Consider the following 14,475-nt stretch of genomic DNA (forward strand, 5'->3'; position numbering starts at 1 on the left):
GGACAGATAACAGGAAGGGTTCCTGCTGGACCAAACTGAATCACGGAAGATGTGAGAATAATTTGCCACAGCTGAGCCGGAGAAGGGAGTGTTGTTGTTCAGTCGGCGTGGCTTGGGGCTCTCCATGCGAGAGATGCAACAGGAATGAGTGTGAATGTCCTCGAGGATACACTAAAGCTGACGGAAAAGCTTGTACTGACATCAATGAGTGCGACTTGAATCCTGATATTTGTAGAGGAGGTGGTACTTGCGTTAATACTGACGGTAGTTTTACGTGCACATGTCCACCTGGTCTCACGTTGGATGATACTAGTAATATAAGATTTTTCAAATGATTCTCTATATCAAAGGTAACATTATTTTACAGGAACCCAATGTTTAGATTTGAGAGAAGAGCAGTGTTACACCAAATTCAAACACGGAAAATGTAACAACGCTATAGAAGGTTTGTTCCACAAGGAATTGTGCTGTTGTTCGTCGATAGGAAAAGCCTGGGGGAACAAATGCGAACCTTGTCCTCGGTTGGGTTCTGCAGCTTATTCAGAATTGTGCCCGAAAGGTTAGCTACAAGTTTAAGCTTTTGTTTTTGAAATGTTCAAGAAAAATACAGGGTGGTCCAGTTTTACAAGTCAATAATTCACCAATCCATAGCCAATTAAAAAATAAGTTGACATTCATTATGTTATTTTCCTAAAAAGTGCTTCCTAAGGAAAATACAGTCCAAAAATACATTCCTTCAAATTTCTGTTTAAAAAATCGTTTTTTTTTGTCATAACTGTCAGACCGTTGGAGCAATATTGATCAAATTTGGAACAAGCACTTTATTACACGTTATTACGGTCAAAGACCCAAAACTAACCCAACCCAACTTAAAAATTGTCTTGGAAACGGAAAATTTACTTAAGAAGTTTAAAAAAATATTATTGTAGCCAGTTTTCATAGTTTCCAGACAAACTAAAAGACTTTAGTTTTGAAAATTGAATTAGAAAAGATAAAAATTTCAGAAGCTTAAAAATTGTGTTTGTAACCAGTTTTCATGCAAATCGAGAGACTTTAATACTAAAAATTGACTTGTAGACATAAAAACTACTTTTTCAAGAACTTGTTACTACAAATTCATACATTTAAACCTTAAAAATTGACTTGAACCCCAAAATGTGACTGAACTAATGAAAAGTGACATCAGAAGCTTAAAATTTGCATTTGAAGTAAGTTTTCATAATTTGAAGACAAATTTCAATATTTTAGTCTTGAAAATAGTCTTAGATGCAGGACATTGACATTAGATTCATGAAAATTGTTTTGAAAACGAACTTTTCGTGCTTTTTACTTTGCTTTTCATTTTCTTCGACTTCTGGACTATTTTTAGTGCTTCAAAATTGCTTTCAGCTTCGAAAATCGAGTTTCAAGACTATCTTCACCAAGTTATTGACATAGCAAACTTAAAAAACATTTTTTACATTCTTCATAGACTTAAAATGGCATTCCAAGCTTTGTCACTATTAAATCGACTTCTAGACACCTCAGTGCTAAAAAATTTCTTATCAAACTAGAATCGTTTTTAGTGTTTTAAGGCTGTTTTCAGTGCCTCAAATCGAGTTTCAAGACTATCTTTACAAAGTTTTTGACTTATCAGGCCTAAAAGCCAGTGTGTCCACTGACCATAGTCTTGAAAATGTTATTTCAAGCTTCTAACTCTAAGAAATTCAGACTGTTTTAGTGCTTTTTAAGACTGAAAAATCGAGTTTAAGACTATTTCCAAAAGTCAAGTTTCTTCAGTAATAAAAGTAAAAAATTTTGGTACCAAATGCTACAATAATAGTCTTGAGGACTAATTTTTAGAAATAAAATGTCCGAAAATTTAATTTACTTCTAGACTTGTTGTCCAGTCCAGAAAATTGAGTTGTACACCAATTAAAGTCTTGAAAATATACTTTTGGACTCTCTTTAGTCCTAGTAAGGTCCGTTCTAGCATTAAAAGTCAACTTTTATATTATTTTTAGTAGTAAAAAATGAGTTTCATGCACAATACAATCTTTGTCTTGATTTCCGGACTTTTTTTAGTTCTTGAATGCCAGTTTCAGACACTCAACCAGGATGGCAGTCTGAGAAAGCGAATCATAAGACCATTCCTAGTAGTAAAAAAGTTTTTAGACTATTCAGTACAAATTTGGACTTTCACAAGTCTTGGATGTTCAGTTTTAAACTATAAAACAATTTTTTAAATGGAAATTTGGAGGACTGTTTCTTCCTTAGAGAACGTTTTTCAGAAAAATGACATAATGCAAGTCAACTTATTTTTTGATTAGCTATCAAATGGTGAATTATTGACACTTAAAACTGGACCACCCTGTATATCCTCTGGTGCAATGATTTAGTAATTTAAAACATTGTCCAGGTCTAAATGTGGCAGGTAATTAAGTATTAGTCGATACCTCATACCATTTGCTAACAAAGTCATTCTTCTTCCTCTTCTTCTTTCAGCCATCATTCATCTAGTTGGATATAGGCCTGTTCTAGTTGCTTCCATGCTTTTTAATTTCTGGATGTCAGATATAATCTATCCATCTCTTCCTGGTTCTTCCTATGCTGCTTCTTTCTGTTTCTCGGGGTTTTCAAAATGTTACTTTGGAAACTTATTTGGAAACCCCGAACAAAGTCATTAAAAGACGTCATTACGTACGTTTTCTTCAACTGTTTATAGAAACGACCGATTTGTGTTATCTCAAAAATACTTTACAAATAAGTGCAACATGATATTTATAAAAAAACCATGTTACACTTGTCTCAAGTTAGGTTAGCTATCAATTTTCAAATGAATATTTTGTTGTATTTGATGGAATTATTAATTTTCTTATTTGCCATATTCTAGGTATAGGATATCTGGAAAGAAAAGACATCAATGAATGCACCGAGTTTCCGGGAATGTGCCAAAACGGACGATGCAAGAACACCATAGGAGGATACAGTTGCCGTTGCAATAAAGGCTATGATTATGACGAAAATCACATTAAATGCATTGGTTAGAATCTTTGTTCATAATGTTTAGTTAAATAAAATACAATCTTGATATTTGTATATCGCAGATATCGATGAGTGTAGCATTACCACAACCAACGTTTGTGGCAATGGAGTTTGCAAAAACACACCCGGTGATTTCTACTGCGAGTGCAATGAAGGATTTAGGACTCAACCTCCTATGCAAACTTGCATGGATATTGATGAATGTGAAGAAACTCCTGGTAAGGCAATATAAGTATCAAAAGATGATTTAATGATGAATTAAAATCGCATTAAAATTAGTTGCAAAAGACTTAATTATCACTGGTCACTGACAATAAAGTTTGTGTTATTAGGACTTTGCAGGGGAGGTAAATGTATCAACACTGAAGGCTCCTACAAGTGCGAGTGTCCTCCAGGTCATGAACTAGCTGCGGACAAACAATCATGCAAAGATATAGACGAATGTTCCAGAACGAGCGGAATTTGTTCAAATGGTGTATGCGAAAATATGATGGGAACATATCAGTGTATCTGCAATGAGGGCTACCAACAAACTGGGTTAAAGTCCCATTGTGAAGGTTAAGAATGACGTACCAATGTTTTACTATTTAATGACCAGAAACTATTGCAGATATTGACGAGTGTGATTTTGAACCATGTGACGACGTCTGCGTCAACACTCCTGGCAGTTTCTCTTGCTCTTGTGGGTATGACTTAGCTTAGCTCAGCTTGACGTACTTTCACACCTTCCTTACTTTGTACAGATCAGGGTACCAGCTTAATTTAGACGGGAAAAGCTGCTCAGATATTGACGAATGCAAAGAAAACTCTAGAATTTGCAACGGAGGTAAATGTACCAACACGATAGGCAGCTACATCTGTCACTGTACTGAAGGACTTTTGGCTGGAACATTGGGAACTTCATGCATTGGTAAGCATTTTTTAAGTTATTTTCCAGAGTGTTTTCAAATTTTTTTTGTAGATATTGACGAATGTAAGCAAAATAAGAACATTTGTGGAGCTGGTGAGTGTCACAACACTTTGGGTTCGTTCCAATGTCGTTGTGAGGAGGGGTATTCGGTAAAACCGGAAGGTGGCCTTCAATGTACTGACGATGACGAGTGCTATTTGGGTACCTACGATTGTGATGAAAACGCAGATTGTCTTAATACTCCTGTAAGTTCTGCCCATTTGGGAAATAATCTTATTAGTAAAATGGAATTGTTTCAGGGATCTTATCAATGCAGGTGCCTGGATGGGTTTACAGGAAATGGAATTAGTTGTAGGGATATAAACGAATGTCTTACGAATAATGGTGGTTGTGACCAGAATGCGCAATGTATTAACAATGATGGGTCATTCCGATGCGAGTGTGATTCAGGGTAAGTGTTTTTTGCGGTTTTTATGAAATATTTCCATTGGACGATTAACCAGAATTTTCTCAAGTTGGATCTTTTTCCTATAGATTCAAAGGTGATGGTTACAATTGCGAAGACATCGACGAATGCACAAACGACCCCAGCTTATGCGAAAACGGCCAATGCGTAAACTATCCTGGGTCTTTCCGATGCGAATGTGACATGGGCTTTATGAACCCAAGCGAAGGCAACGACCATTCCTGCGTCGGTCAGTACAACTAACCACTAACCATTGCTTTACTAACCAACTATGTAGGTTCGGTGGTACCACCCCTAAATCTACGACTAGCCCTAAATATACTCATTTTTCAGATATCGACGAGTGTGAAGTGTTCAATACGCTTTGCGTATATGGAAAGTGCGAGAATACTTTGGGGATATTCAGGTGCGAATGCTACGATGGATACAAGGTAGATGGTACTGGAGGAAATTGCACCGACATTGACGAATGTGAAAGCCCTATGTCTTGCTTGTATGGAGAGTGTAGCAATACTCAGGGTAGTTTCAAGTGTTTGTGCCCTCCTAACTATGAACTGGTCGCTGAAGGAAATGCTTGCATCGGTGAGTCTCAAATCCAATATTGATTCGGAAGTGACTCTGGTGGTGTTCAGATCGTAGGACGTCAAGATGTTTTCTGCACGTGGAAGGGCCAGGACAATGCGAATATCCAACTGCAGATTACGTTACCAAGGCCTCTTGTTGCTGTTCTGTAGGTAGAGCATGGGGTCCTCAGTGCGAGCTTTGTCCGAATCCTAACAGCCTTGAGTATCAGCAACTATGTCCTGGAGGACAAGGCTACAAACCTAATGACGTCACCGTAAGTGTAGTTTTACATAGTGTAATTAATAATTTATCACACAAGTGACCATAAACATAAGCATCAAAAAGATAGTAGTACAAGTTTATTCATAAGACGTTCTCAAATATACTTATACAGGGTGGTCCACTTTTAAATGTCAATAATTCACCAATCCATAGCCAATTAAAAAATAAGTGGACATTCATTATGTCATTATCCTGAAAAGTGCTTCCTAAGGAAAATATAGTCCTTCAAATTTCTGTTTAAAAAATCGTTTTTTTTGTCATAACTGTCAGACCGTTGGAGCAATATTGATCAAATTTGGAACAAGCACTTTATTACACGTTATTACGGTCAAAGACCCAAAACTAACCTAACCCAACTTAAAAATTGTCTTGGAAACGGAAAATTCACTTAAGAAGTTTAATAGCTATTTATGTAACCAGTTACGAAAAGACATTTTTGAAACGTGTTGCATACATAATTTTTTCTAATTTTGACCAAAAAGCTGTGAAAACCATCTTTTAAGTGATTTAACACAATATATTCACTTTCATAGCACCTTGTATAAACTGTGACAACGATATGTTATGATGGATGTCGCCCATATGTTTCTAAGGAAATGCATAAAAACAGGGAGTGATGAAATGAACTTTTCATAACTAGTTACATAAAGTGATACTTTTCGTAACTAGTTACGAAAAGTAAAACGTTTTGTCACTCTAATCAGTTTTGAAAAGTGTCACTTTATATGCCAAAATTAGAAAAAAAATATTATTGTAGCCACTTTTCATAGTTTCCAGACAAACTAAAAAACTTTAGTTTTGAAAATTGAATTAGAAAAGATAAAAATTTCAGAAGCTTAAAAATTGTGTTTGTAACCAGTTTTCATGCAAATCGAGAGACTTTAATACTAAAAATTGACTTGTAGACATAAAAACTACTTTTTCAAGAATTTGTTACTACAAATTCATACATTTAAACCTTAAAAATTGACTTGAACCCCAAAATGTGACTGAACTAATGAAAAGTGACATCAGAAGCTTAAAATTTGCATTTGAAGTAAGTTTTCATAATTTGAAGACAAATTTCAATATTTTAGTCTTGAAAATAGTCTTAGATGCAGGACATTGACATTAGATTCATGAAATTTGTCTTGTAAACGAACTTTTCGTGCTTTTTACTTTGCTTTTCATTTTCTTCGAATTCTGGACTATTTTTAGTGCTTCAAAACTGCTTTCAGCTTGGAAAATCGAGTTTCTTCATAGACTTAAAATAGCATTCCAAGCTTTGTCACTATTAAATCGCCTTCTAGACACCTCAGTGCTAAAAATTCGGGTATTTCTTAATAAACTAGACTGTTTTTAGTGTTTTAAGGCTGTTTTCAGTGCCTCAAATTGAGTTTCAAGACTATCTTTACAAAGTTTTGACTTATCAGGCCTAAAAGCCAGTGTGTCTACTGGCCTTAGTCTTGAAAATGTTATTTCAAGCTTCTTCACTATTAAATTGACTTCTACACTCATAGGTGCAATAAATTGTAGCACCTCTTAGAAATTCAGACTGTTTTTAATGCTTTTTAAGACTGAAAAATCGAGTTTAAGACTATTTCCAAAAGTTAAGTTTCTTCAGTAATAAACGTAAAAAATGTTGGTACCAAATGCTACAATAATAGTCTTGAGAACTAATTTTTAGAAATAAAATAGTCCGAAAATTTAATTTACTTCTAGACTTGTTGTCCAGTCCAGAAAATTGAGTTGTACACCAATTAAAGTCTTGAAAATATACTTTTGGACTCTCTTTAGTAGTAAAAAATGAGTTTCATGCACAATACAATTTTTGTCTTGATTTCCGGACTTTTTTTAGTTCTTGAATGCCAGTTTCAGACACTCAACCAGGATGGCAGTCTGAGAAAGCGAATCATAAGACTATTCCTAGTAGTAAAAAAGTTTTTATACTATTCAGTACAAATTTGGACTTTCACAAGTCTTGGATGTTCAGTTTTAAACTATAAAACGATTTATTAAATTGAAATTTGGAGGACTGTATCTTCCTTAGGAAACGTTTTTCAGAAAAATTACATAATGCAAGTCAACTTTTTTTTTGTTTAGCTATCAAATGGTGAATTATTGACACTTAAAACTGGACCACCCTGTATAACAGTTCATTTTAACTTTAAAAAAACATTAAAAAACTATATGAGAAACCCTGAAAATAAAAAAATAGGCTGAAGAAACCACGAAGAAAGCAAAACTATTCTATTATTGTGGATTATTAGGAGATTCTGCTCCCTGATCAATCTGAAAATATTCATTTTCATTCATTTTCACGACAAACAATATAAATACTTGCAAAATAATGTGAAACAGCGTTTTGCCAACATTCCTGTAAATGTACAGTCTGCAAACAGTTCTTCTAAATCATTTGTTCTAGGTAGTCTTGGAGGACATAAACGAATGCGAAGAACACGAGAACATCTGCGAAAACGGCCACTGCACCAACACTTTTGGTAGTTTTATGTGTTCTTGCAATAAAGGCTTTCGTTTGGACGAAACTGGGTACACTTGCGTGGATATAGACGAATGCGCCGAGAATCCAATAATCTGCAGTATAGGTGAATGCGTAAACGAGCCTGGAAAGTATTATTGTCAATGCCCTGAAGGTTACATGCCGCTACCTGGAAGACGTGAGTTTTTTCTCACCAGGTTGTGATGTAATTACTCAAGTTGGGAATTATTTTAGGAGAGTGCGTAGATATGCGCAAAGATATTTGCTTCTTGAGTTACAGCAGATGGCAGTGTACCAGTCCAATGAGCGATAATCAGAGCAAAAAAGTGTGCTGTTGCTCAATGGGACAAGCTTGGGGACAACCGTGTGAACCGTGTCCCATCCAAGGCACCAGTAGGTATATACACATGAAAGCTACACCTTTTTGCTGTGTTCACCCTTCTGAAATTTACGAAAGTTTTGAATATTTCTTAATATTTCAGGTGAACGAGATGCTTTGTGCGGTCTCACTCCTGGGTTTGTAAGGAATCCAATGACCAATAAATCAGACGAAATCAATGAGTGTGAATTGATGCCTAACATGTGCCATCATGGACAATGCATGAATACTCCAGGAAGTTTTGAGTGTATGTGCAACAGAGGATACATATACGACACAGCTTCGCATCAGTGCATTGATGATAATGAGTGTAACAAGAATCCGTGTTCTGGAAATGCCCAATGTGTAAATTTACCTGGTAGTTTTGAGTGTCAGTGTCCTGAAGGTTACAAACATGGTTCCTCATTTTTGGGTAAGTATATTGTTAGATTAAGAAAAGAGAAAATTTATTCTAAAACTATTTTAGACTGCGTTGATGTTAATGAATGTATTGAAAAACCTCATGTGTGCCAAAATGGGGAATGTAAGAACCTGCAAGGTAGTTTTCAATGTATTTGCGACACTGGATTCAGGCTGACTTCTTCAAGAGACAGTTGTGTGGACATAGGTAATACGGATTACAGAATCACTGTACAGAATATTCCACGACAAAATTGTTAAACTAGTTTGTTGAATTATTGTTAGGAATATTAACTAAAATAAGCCATTCAAAAAATAGCAAGTGAAAATCAGGAAATTTAAATGGTTTTTCGACACGTTTTAGAAGTCTTGCTGAACCATGAAGTTCGTTGGGTGGAGTAATTTTGGATAGTCAGCTGGATCTAACCAATAAAATTTGGATATTTCCAGTTAAACTTAAAGAAAAATTATTTATAAAAATAGATGCGGTGTTACATGTTTAAAGTAACGAAGTTGTGTTCGAGTTTTAGTTTAACCTGAAGTGCTATAAGGTTGTAAATATTTTCGTTGGATTGACCATTTCAACATAAAAAAATTTGCCAAATTGTAAAACATTCAACTACCTTTTTATATATCGATCTGCGTCTTTTGTTGTGGAACACTCTTTATTTTCCTAACTCATTATTTGTTAAAGAATGGAAGTGACACACAGTTTTCTCCACAATAACTGTATTGGTACCTAACACCTACAATAGAAGCGCCTCATTATCAGGGGTTGTAAGGAAAAAGTAAACATAATTTAACCATGGGGATCATTAATGAACTTAATTAATAGATTAGTTATTAGTTGGATGCCATACCAAAAGAGAGGATAATATAGGATTGCATTTTTTAAAGTGAATATTCTTGTAATGGGTGAAGTGAGTTACCAAGTGAAACGTATTTTGTTGAGTTTCTAATAACTTTATTGTGAAGAAGAGTATGTGTTACTTCCAATCTTTTGTTTTTTACAAACTTTACTTATGAATTTCTACTTCACTTATTAATAATTATTTTTTATCCCTTATCCCATGAACTAGTACTGAATTTCTTTTCTTTTCATCTGAATAGATGAGTGTCTGCGTCATCCAAATATTTGCAACAACGGCAGCTGTATTAATGTGATTGGTAGCTACAAGTGTCACTGTAATGCCGGATTCAAGTTGAGCAATAACAACGACTGTGTAGACATTGACGAATGTCATATGATGCCGTTCCTGTGTAGAAATGGCAGATGTCGCAACAATTTAGGATCGTTTTCCTGCGAATGTGCCTCTGGATACACTTTGTCAGTCGATAAGCATAATTGTAGAGATGTGGATGAATGTCATGAGGTAAGTCTATCCCGAAATTTTGAAAATCACGTTTTTATTGGTTCTAGTATTGACACTTCTTTGTCGATAACATTGTTTTGTAATATCTTCTCATATGGGGATTTATGAGAAACAAATACGTTGTGACTATCTATCCAACGTGAAACATCTCTCGAATATTTTTAAAGTGCCCTACATAAGAAATTTGCCTTTAAAATGCCTACGTCTATTCTAAGAAAATTCCATTTAGCGTCGCTTATTTTAACCGTCAAGTTTCGTTTAATATTTTCGTAAAGTTAAAAGGCGGCGCCGTCCAACAATTTTCAAAGTTTCACTTTTTACGTTCTCTAATATTAAACAGCTATTTTAGAGGCTGCTCACTTAAGAGTATAAAATATTTCGCGCTTGTCGCGTTTGAGCGAAAATAATTGCATAAGACGGGCAGAAGATTACCTTAACTTTGCTGATGTTTGATAATACTGTAGTAACAGGATGAAAAAATGTCTATACAAAGTCATCTTCTGTTTCTACACCATTTACACATGTAGAAAATATCCCTTGGATTTTAAAAGTATAAGTTGGATTTCAGAGTCTATAACTTGTATTTCATTATCGTAAATTTGGTTTTAGAAAACGTAAGTTGTATTTCAGCCTCGTCACTTGTATTTCAGAAAAGGTCACTTGTATTTTAGAACGCGTTATTTCAATTTCAGATTTTTTTGTGTTTCTATGTGGTTATTAGTTTATTGTTTTTTTTTAAATATCACTTTAAGCAAAAAACCCACCCATCGGGAGTATTAATTTATAGAAAATATACAGGGTGTCCCATAAAGGGAAATATTGAGCCCCAAAGAACTGCCTCCCAATTAACGTTTTTGGCCGTAACTTTTGAAACACTTTGTATATTGTAATGATTATTGGGTTTAATGTTTTATCGAAAGAGACCTTCTATTTGACATGAAAACCAGGTATCTCGTCTTTGAAAGGCAGGAACTAACTGGACCTAAGACACAATTTGCTTAAACTTTGACAGCTGTCATTATTTTCAGCTGCAAACGCCATTAATGGATACTCTTGACATTTTTATCGAAAAATTGTACTTTTTCTTTATTTCGATAAAATAAATGGTTTTCGAGATAAATCGATTTTTCATTGAACTGCTTAAACCACAATGTTATTAAAAATATTCGTTTACTTTTTTTACTTATTTACTTTTTTTTTTACTTTTTTTGCTCAACATTAATTTTCCAAATTACAAATGACCATGTCTAAAATCCAACTGCTCTTTTCTATAATACAAGTGACTAATCTGAAATACAAATTGCAATTTCGAAAATCAAAGTTATTATTCTAAAATTGAAAGTACCTTTTCTGAAATACAAGTGATATTTTTTAAATCCATTTTATGGTTTCTAAAATTCAACTGACGCTTTCTAAACTACATGTCTAAATGGTGTAGAAAGTAAATGTTTTTTACCGCACGTCAATAACTTTCTTATAAAATAAGTGTGTTTCAAAGTTAAAATTTTGTTTTTGAATTGTTTCATTTCTCCATTTTTTGCCATTACTACGCCATGTTGGTGTATTATCTTTTGAAAATACGCTCTACAACATTATTAAATTTTGTGTTCTCGAAACAGATTCCTGAAACTTGTCCACCACCAGGCAAATGCACCAACGTAATGGGTTCCTTTATCTGCACCTGTCCAGAAGGATACGAACTGAGCCAAATCACAGGAGTGTGCGAAGACGTGGACGAGTGTGCCATCAATCCAGGAATTTGCGAGAACGGACAGTGCACCAACACGCTCGGAGGTGCTTTTTGCACTTGTCCGGATGGATTTTTCCTGGATCAAATCTCTATGAAGTGTGTGGACGCTAGACAGGATCAATGCTACGACTCGTTTGCCAGGGGCCAGTGCACTGAACCTAGGGGAATGCAAATAACGGCGAAAGAGTGCTGTTGTTCTAAAGGTGCCGCATGGGGTCGACAATGTGAACGATGTCCTGTTGAAGGTTCTCGTAAGTATTGTTTTTCAATATTATACAGTTCTTGAAGCTGGAAAGTGGATTTTTTTGAGATATTTGGCGTTTTCCAAACTTTTAGATTTGCTCCACATATTCTGAAAACTGTCTACTTACCTTGTCTGCTTTTTATATCATTGCTTTATGGAAGGGTTAATAAATTTGTTTCTTTTCGAAACCAAATTAAATTCCAAACACATAATTTTTCTTTGGTAGCCAAAATTACATTTCGCCAGAACAAAAAACTTTGAGGTTAGACAGGGACGTGAGCTGAATTGCTTAACTAACGAAATCTGTTTGATTTGTAGCCGACTTCTTGAAAATGTGTCCGGAAGGTCCGGGCCGGATGGACACCGGAAGTGACCTGGACGAATGCGAATTAATGCCAAACGTTTGCGAAGGAGGAGAATGCGTCAACACGGACGGTTCCTTCCGTTGCGACTGTTCAACCGGTTTTACATTGGACTCAACCGGGAAAAAATGCGTGGACGAAAACGAATGTTACAACAATCCAAATATTTGCGGTAACGGAACTTGTTCTAATCTGGTTGGATCGTTTGAGTGCACTTGCAATGATGGATTTGCTCCAGGACCCCTGCAGGTTAGTAACTGCAATTAAACTAAACATTTCTCAAGTCTGAAGGAAAATAAAATTGGAATTGCACAGGGAAGCATATTGGGACCTATTTTATTCATTGTATTTCTTAATGACCTGAGCAACATTCTGCTTTCAGAAAATAAGCATGTGACCTGTTATGCCGATGATACGAATTTATTGGCAGTGGGAAGAAATGTAGAAAGCCTAGCACTATCGGGAGAAAACTTATTTTGCAGAGCACAAGATTGGTTTAAAAGTAACAGATTATTACTTAATAATAATAAAACAAAGGTTCTACTCTTTAGAACAAAACAATTCAAAATTGAAAAACCTGGAACACTAACTTTTGGACAATCAAATACAGAGCTCGTAGAACATACCAAATTTCTTGGAATTCACTTGGATGAATTCCTAAACTGGTCAAATCATATTTTAGAGTTAAACAAAAAGCTTAGCTCAGTTTGCTATGGCATACGAGTCACTGCGAAATACATGAATGAAAGAACATTAAAAATCCTATATTACGCAAACTTTGAATCTGTGCTCAAGTATGGGATAATATTTTGGGGTTCTAATAGCTTAATGGAAAAAAATTTTGTTTTACAAAAACGAGCACTTAGAATAGTCGAAAAAATGGGATACAGGGAGAGCTGCAGGGGGGTTTTCAAAGCTAATGGCATTCTGACGGTGTGGGGACTAAATATTTATGAATGTATAGTTTTTTTTTTCAAAAACAAAAGTATGTTTGATCTGGAGGTACATCATAGTTATAACACTCGAAGCATAAATGTAAATTATCCGATACACAGATTAACTATAACCGAAAAAATCCATATTATGCCTTTTTGGAGCTTTTTAATACATTACAAAATGATTTAAAATTAGAAAGAAATGAGAAACTTTTTAAAAGAAAGGTAAAACAGATGTTAATTAATTTAGAGCCATATTGTATCAGGGATTATGTAAGAGACTATTAGGTGTACGCTCATCTTAAAATGACGCTGTTTCTTTTTGTGTTTTCATGAATGTTTTTTGTAGTTACAGGAAATGTATTTGTGACCATAATTAGAAATAAAGAAGAAAAACTAACTAACTAACATTTCTAAACTAAAACTCGTGCAAGTAAACTTTCAAGAATGCGAGCAGAAAAAATGTGGTCCATGTAACTTTTCCGTTGAAATAATGCGGAATAAAACACGAAAAGGCGACTGGAAAAGTGGGCTTTAACAAGCATACCAACGAGTCTCTCGACCATACTATGTAACGTTATTGTGTACGTTGTTAGGGAATTTTTCAGCGGGGGGAGAACGTTCAAGTTGCCGTGCCCCGAAAATAATGAAGCCACTTGAAATGCGGGACCGATATTTCTGGAAAGTAATCGTCTCGACGAGTTTGTTGAATTCCGGGACTCGAATGAGCCTTAATGAGGTTTTCTGTCGTCATTTTTTCTTTTTTTTTGTATTATTTAGTTATCAGCCTACTCGAATGAAAAAGTACCTTTTAATGAGGTCAGTAATTGTCTGTCAGTAGGGAGAATTTTACACAATATTCTAGACACATTGTGTAAAAAAAAAATAAAATTTCTAACATAAAAACTGAATTTGTGGTGAAATTTAAAGTTTCCGTTCAAACTTTGTGTAATGTTATTAGCCAAACGAAATAAAGAAGATAATTATTAACAAAAACAAACTTTAATTAATGAGTCATGAGTCTGACAAGCCGAACTGTCTCTTGTCGTGACACATATATTACACCTTTCCCCTTAACAACAACTTAAAATAAAGTAATTAAACATTTGAAGAAAACATAATATGCAGATTAACAAAGTAACCAAATTAAACAACACAGTTAGTACAGCTAGTACATATCATAATCCTTGAAACGACTAGGCCTTCTCACTGACCTGTTGCTTTTCCTAACTTGAGTATAAGAAGTGTTATTTGAACTTGCCAAGTTAGAATTGTCAATAGTGCCATCATCTAAATGTGTTGTCGACA

The 14,475-nt window shown here is 34.9% G+C and overlaps 1 protein-coding gene across 1 annotated transcript in view; it reads left to right on the top strand.

The window, feature by feature from the left end:
* The window catches only part of LOC145740278 (fibrillin-1-like), a 61,768-nt gene that overhangs the window by 19,991 nt on the left and 27,302 nt on the right, over positions 1–14,475 (top strand). The window contains 19 exon segments of the mRNA XM_081995717.1: positions 7–312; positions 368–559; positions 2,873–3,022; positions 3,087–3,242; positions 3,357–3,581; positions 3,635–3,710; positions 3,768–3,934; positions 3,986–4,179; positions 4,234–4,385; positions 4,469–4,629; positions 4,734–4,982; positions 5,033–5,238; positions 7,651–7,903; positions 7,960–8,118; positions 8,208–8,516; positions 8,571–8,711; positions 9,614–9,876; positions 11,496–11,877; positions 12,189–12,481. Of these exon segments, the coding sequence (XP_081851843.1) occupies positions 7–312; positions 368–559; positions 2,873–3,022; positions 3,087–3,242; positions 3,357–3,581; positions 3,635–3,710; positions 3,768–3,934; positions 3,986–4,179; positions 4,234–4,385; positions 4,469–4,629; positions 4,734–4,982; positions 5,033–5,238; positions 7,651–7,903; positions 7,960–8,118; positions 8,208–8,516; positions 8,571–8,711; positions 9,614–9,876; positions 11,496–11,877; positions 12,189–12,481 (4,034 nt within the window).

This window comes from Ips typographus, linkage group LG1 (assembly GCF_016097725.1).
Source record: "Ips typographus isolate SLU linkage group LG1, UJ_Ityp_2.0, whole genome shotgun sequence".
Taxonomy (NCBI): domain Eukaryota; kingdom Metazoa; phylum Arthropoda; class Insecta; order Coleoptera; family Curculionidae; genus Ips; species Ips typographus.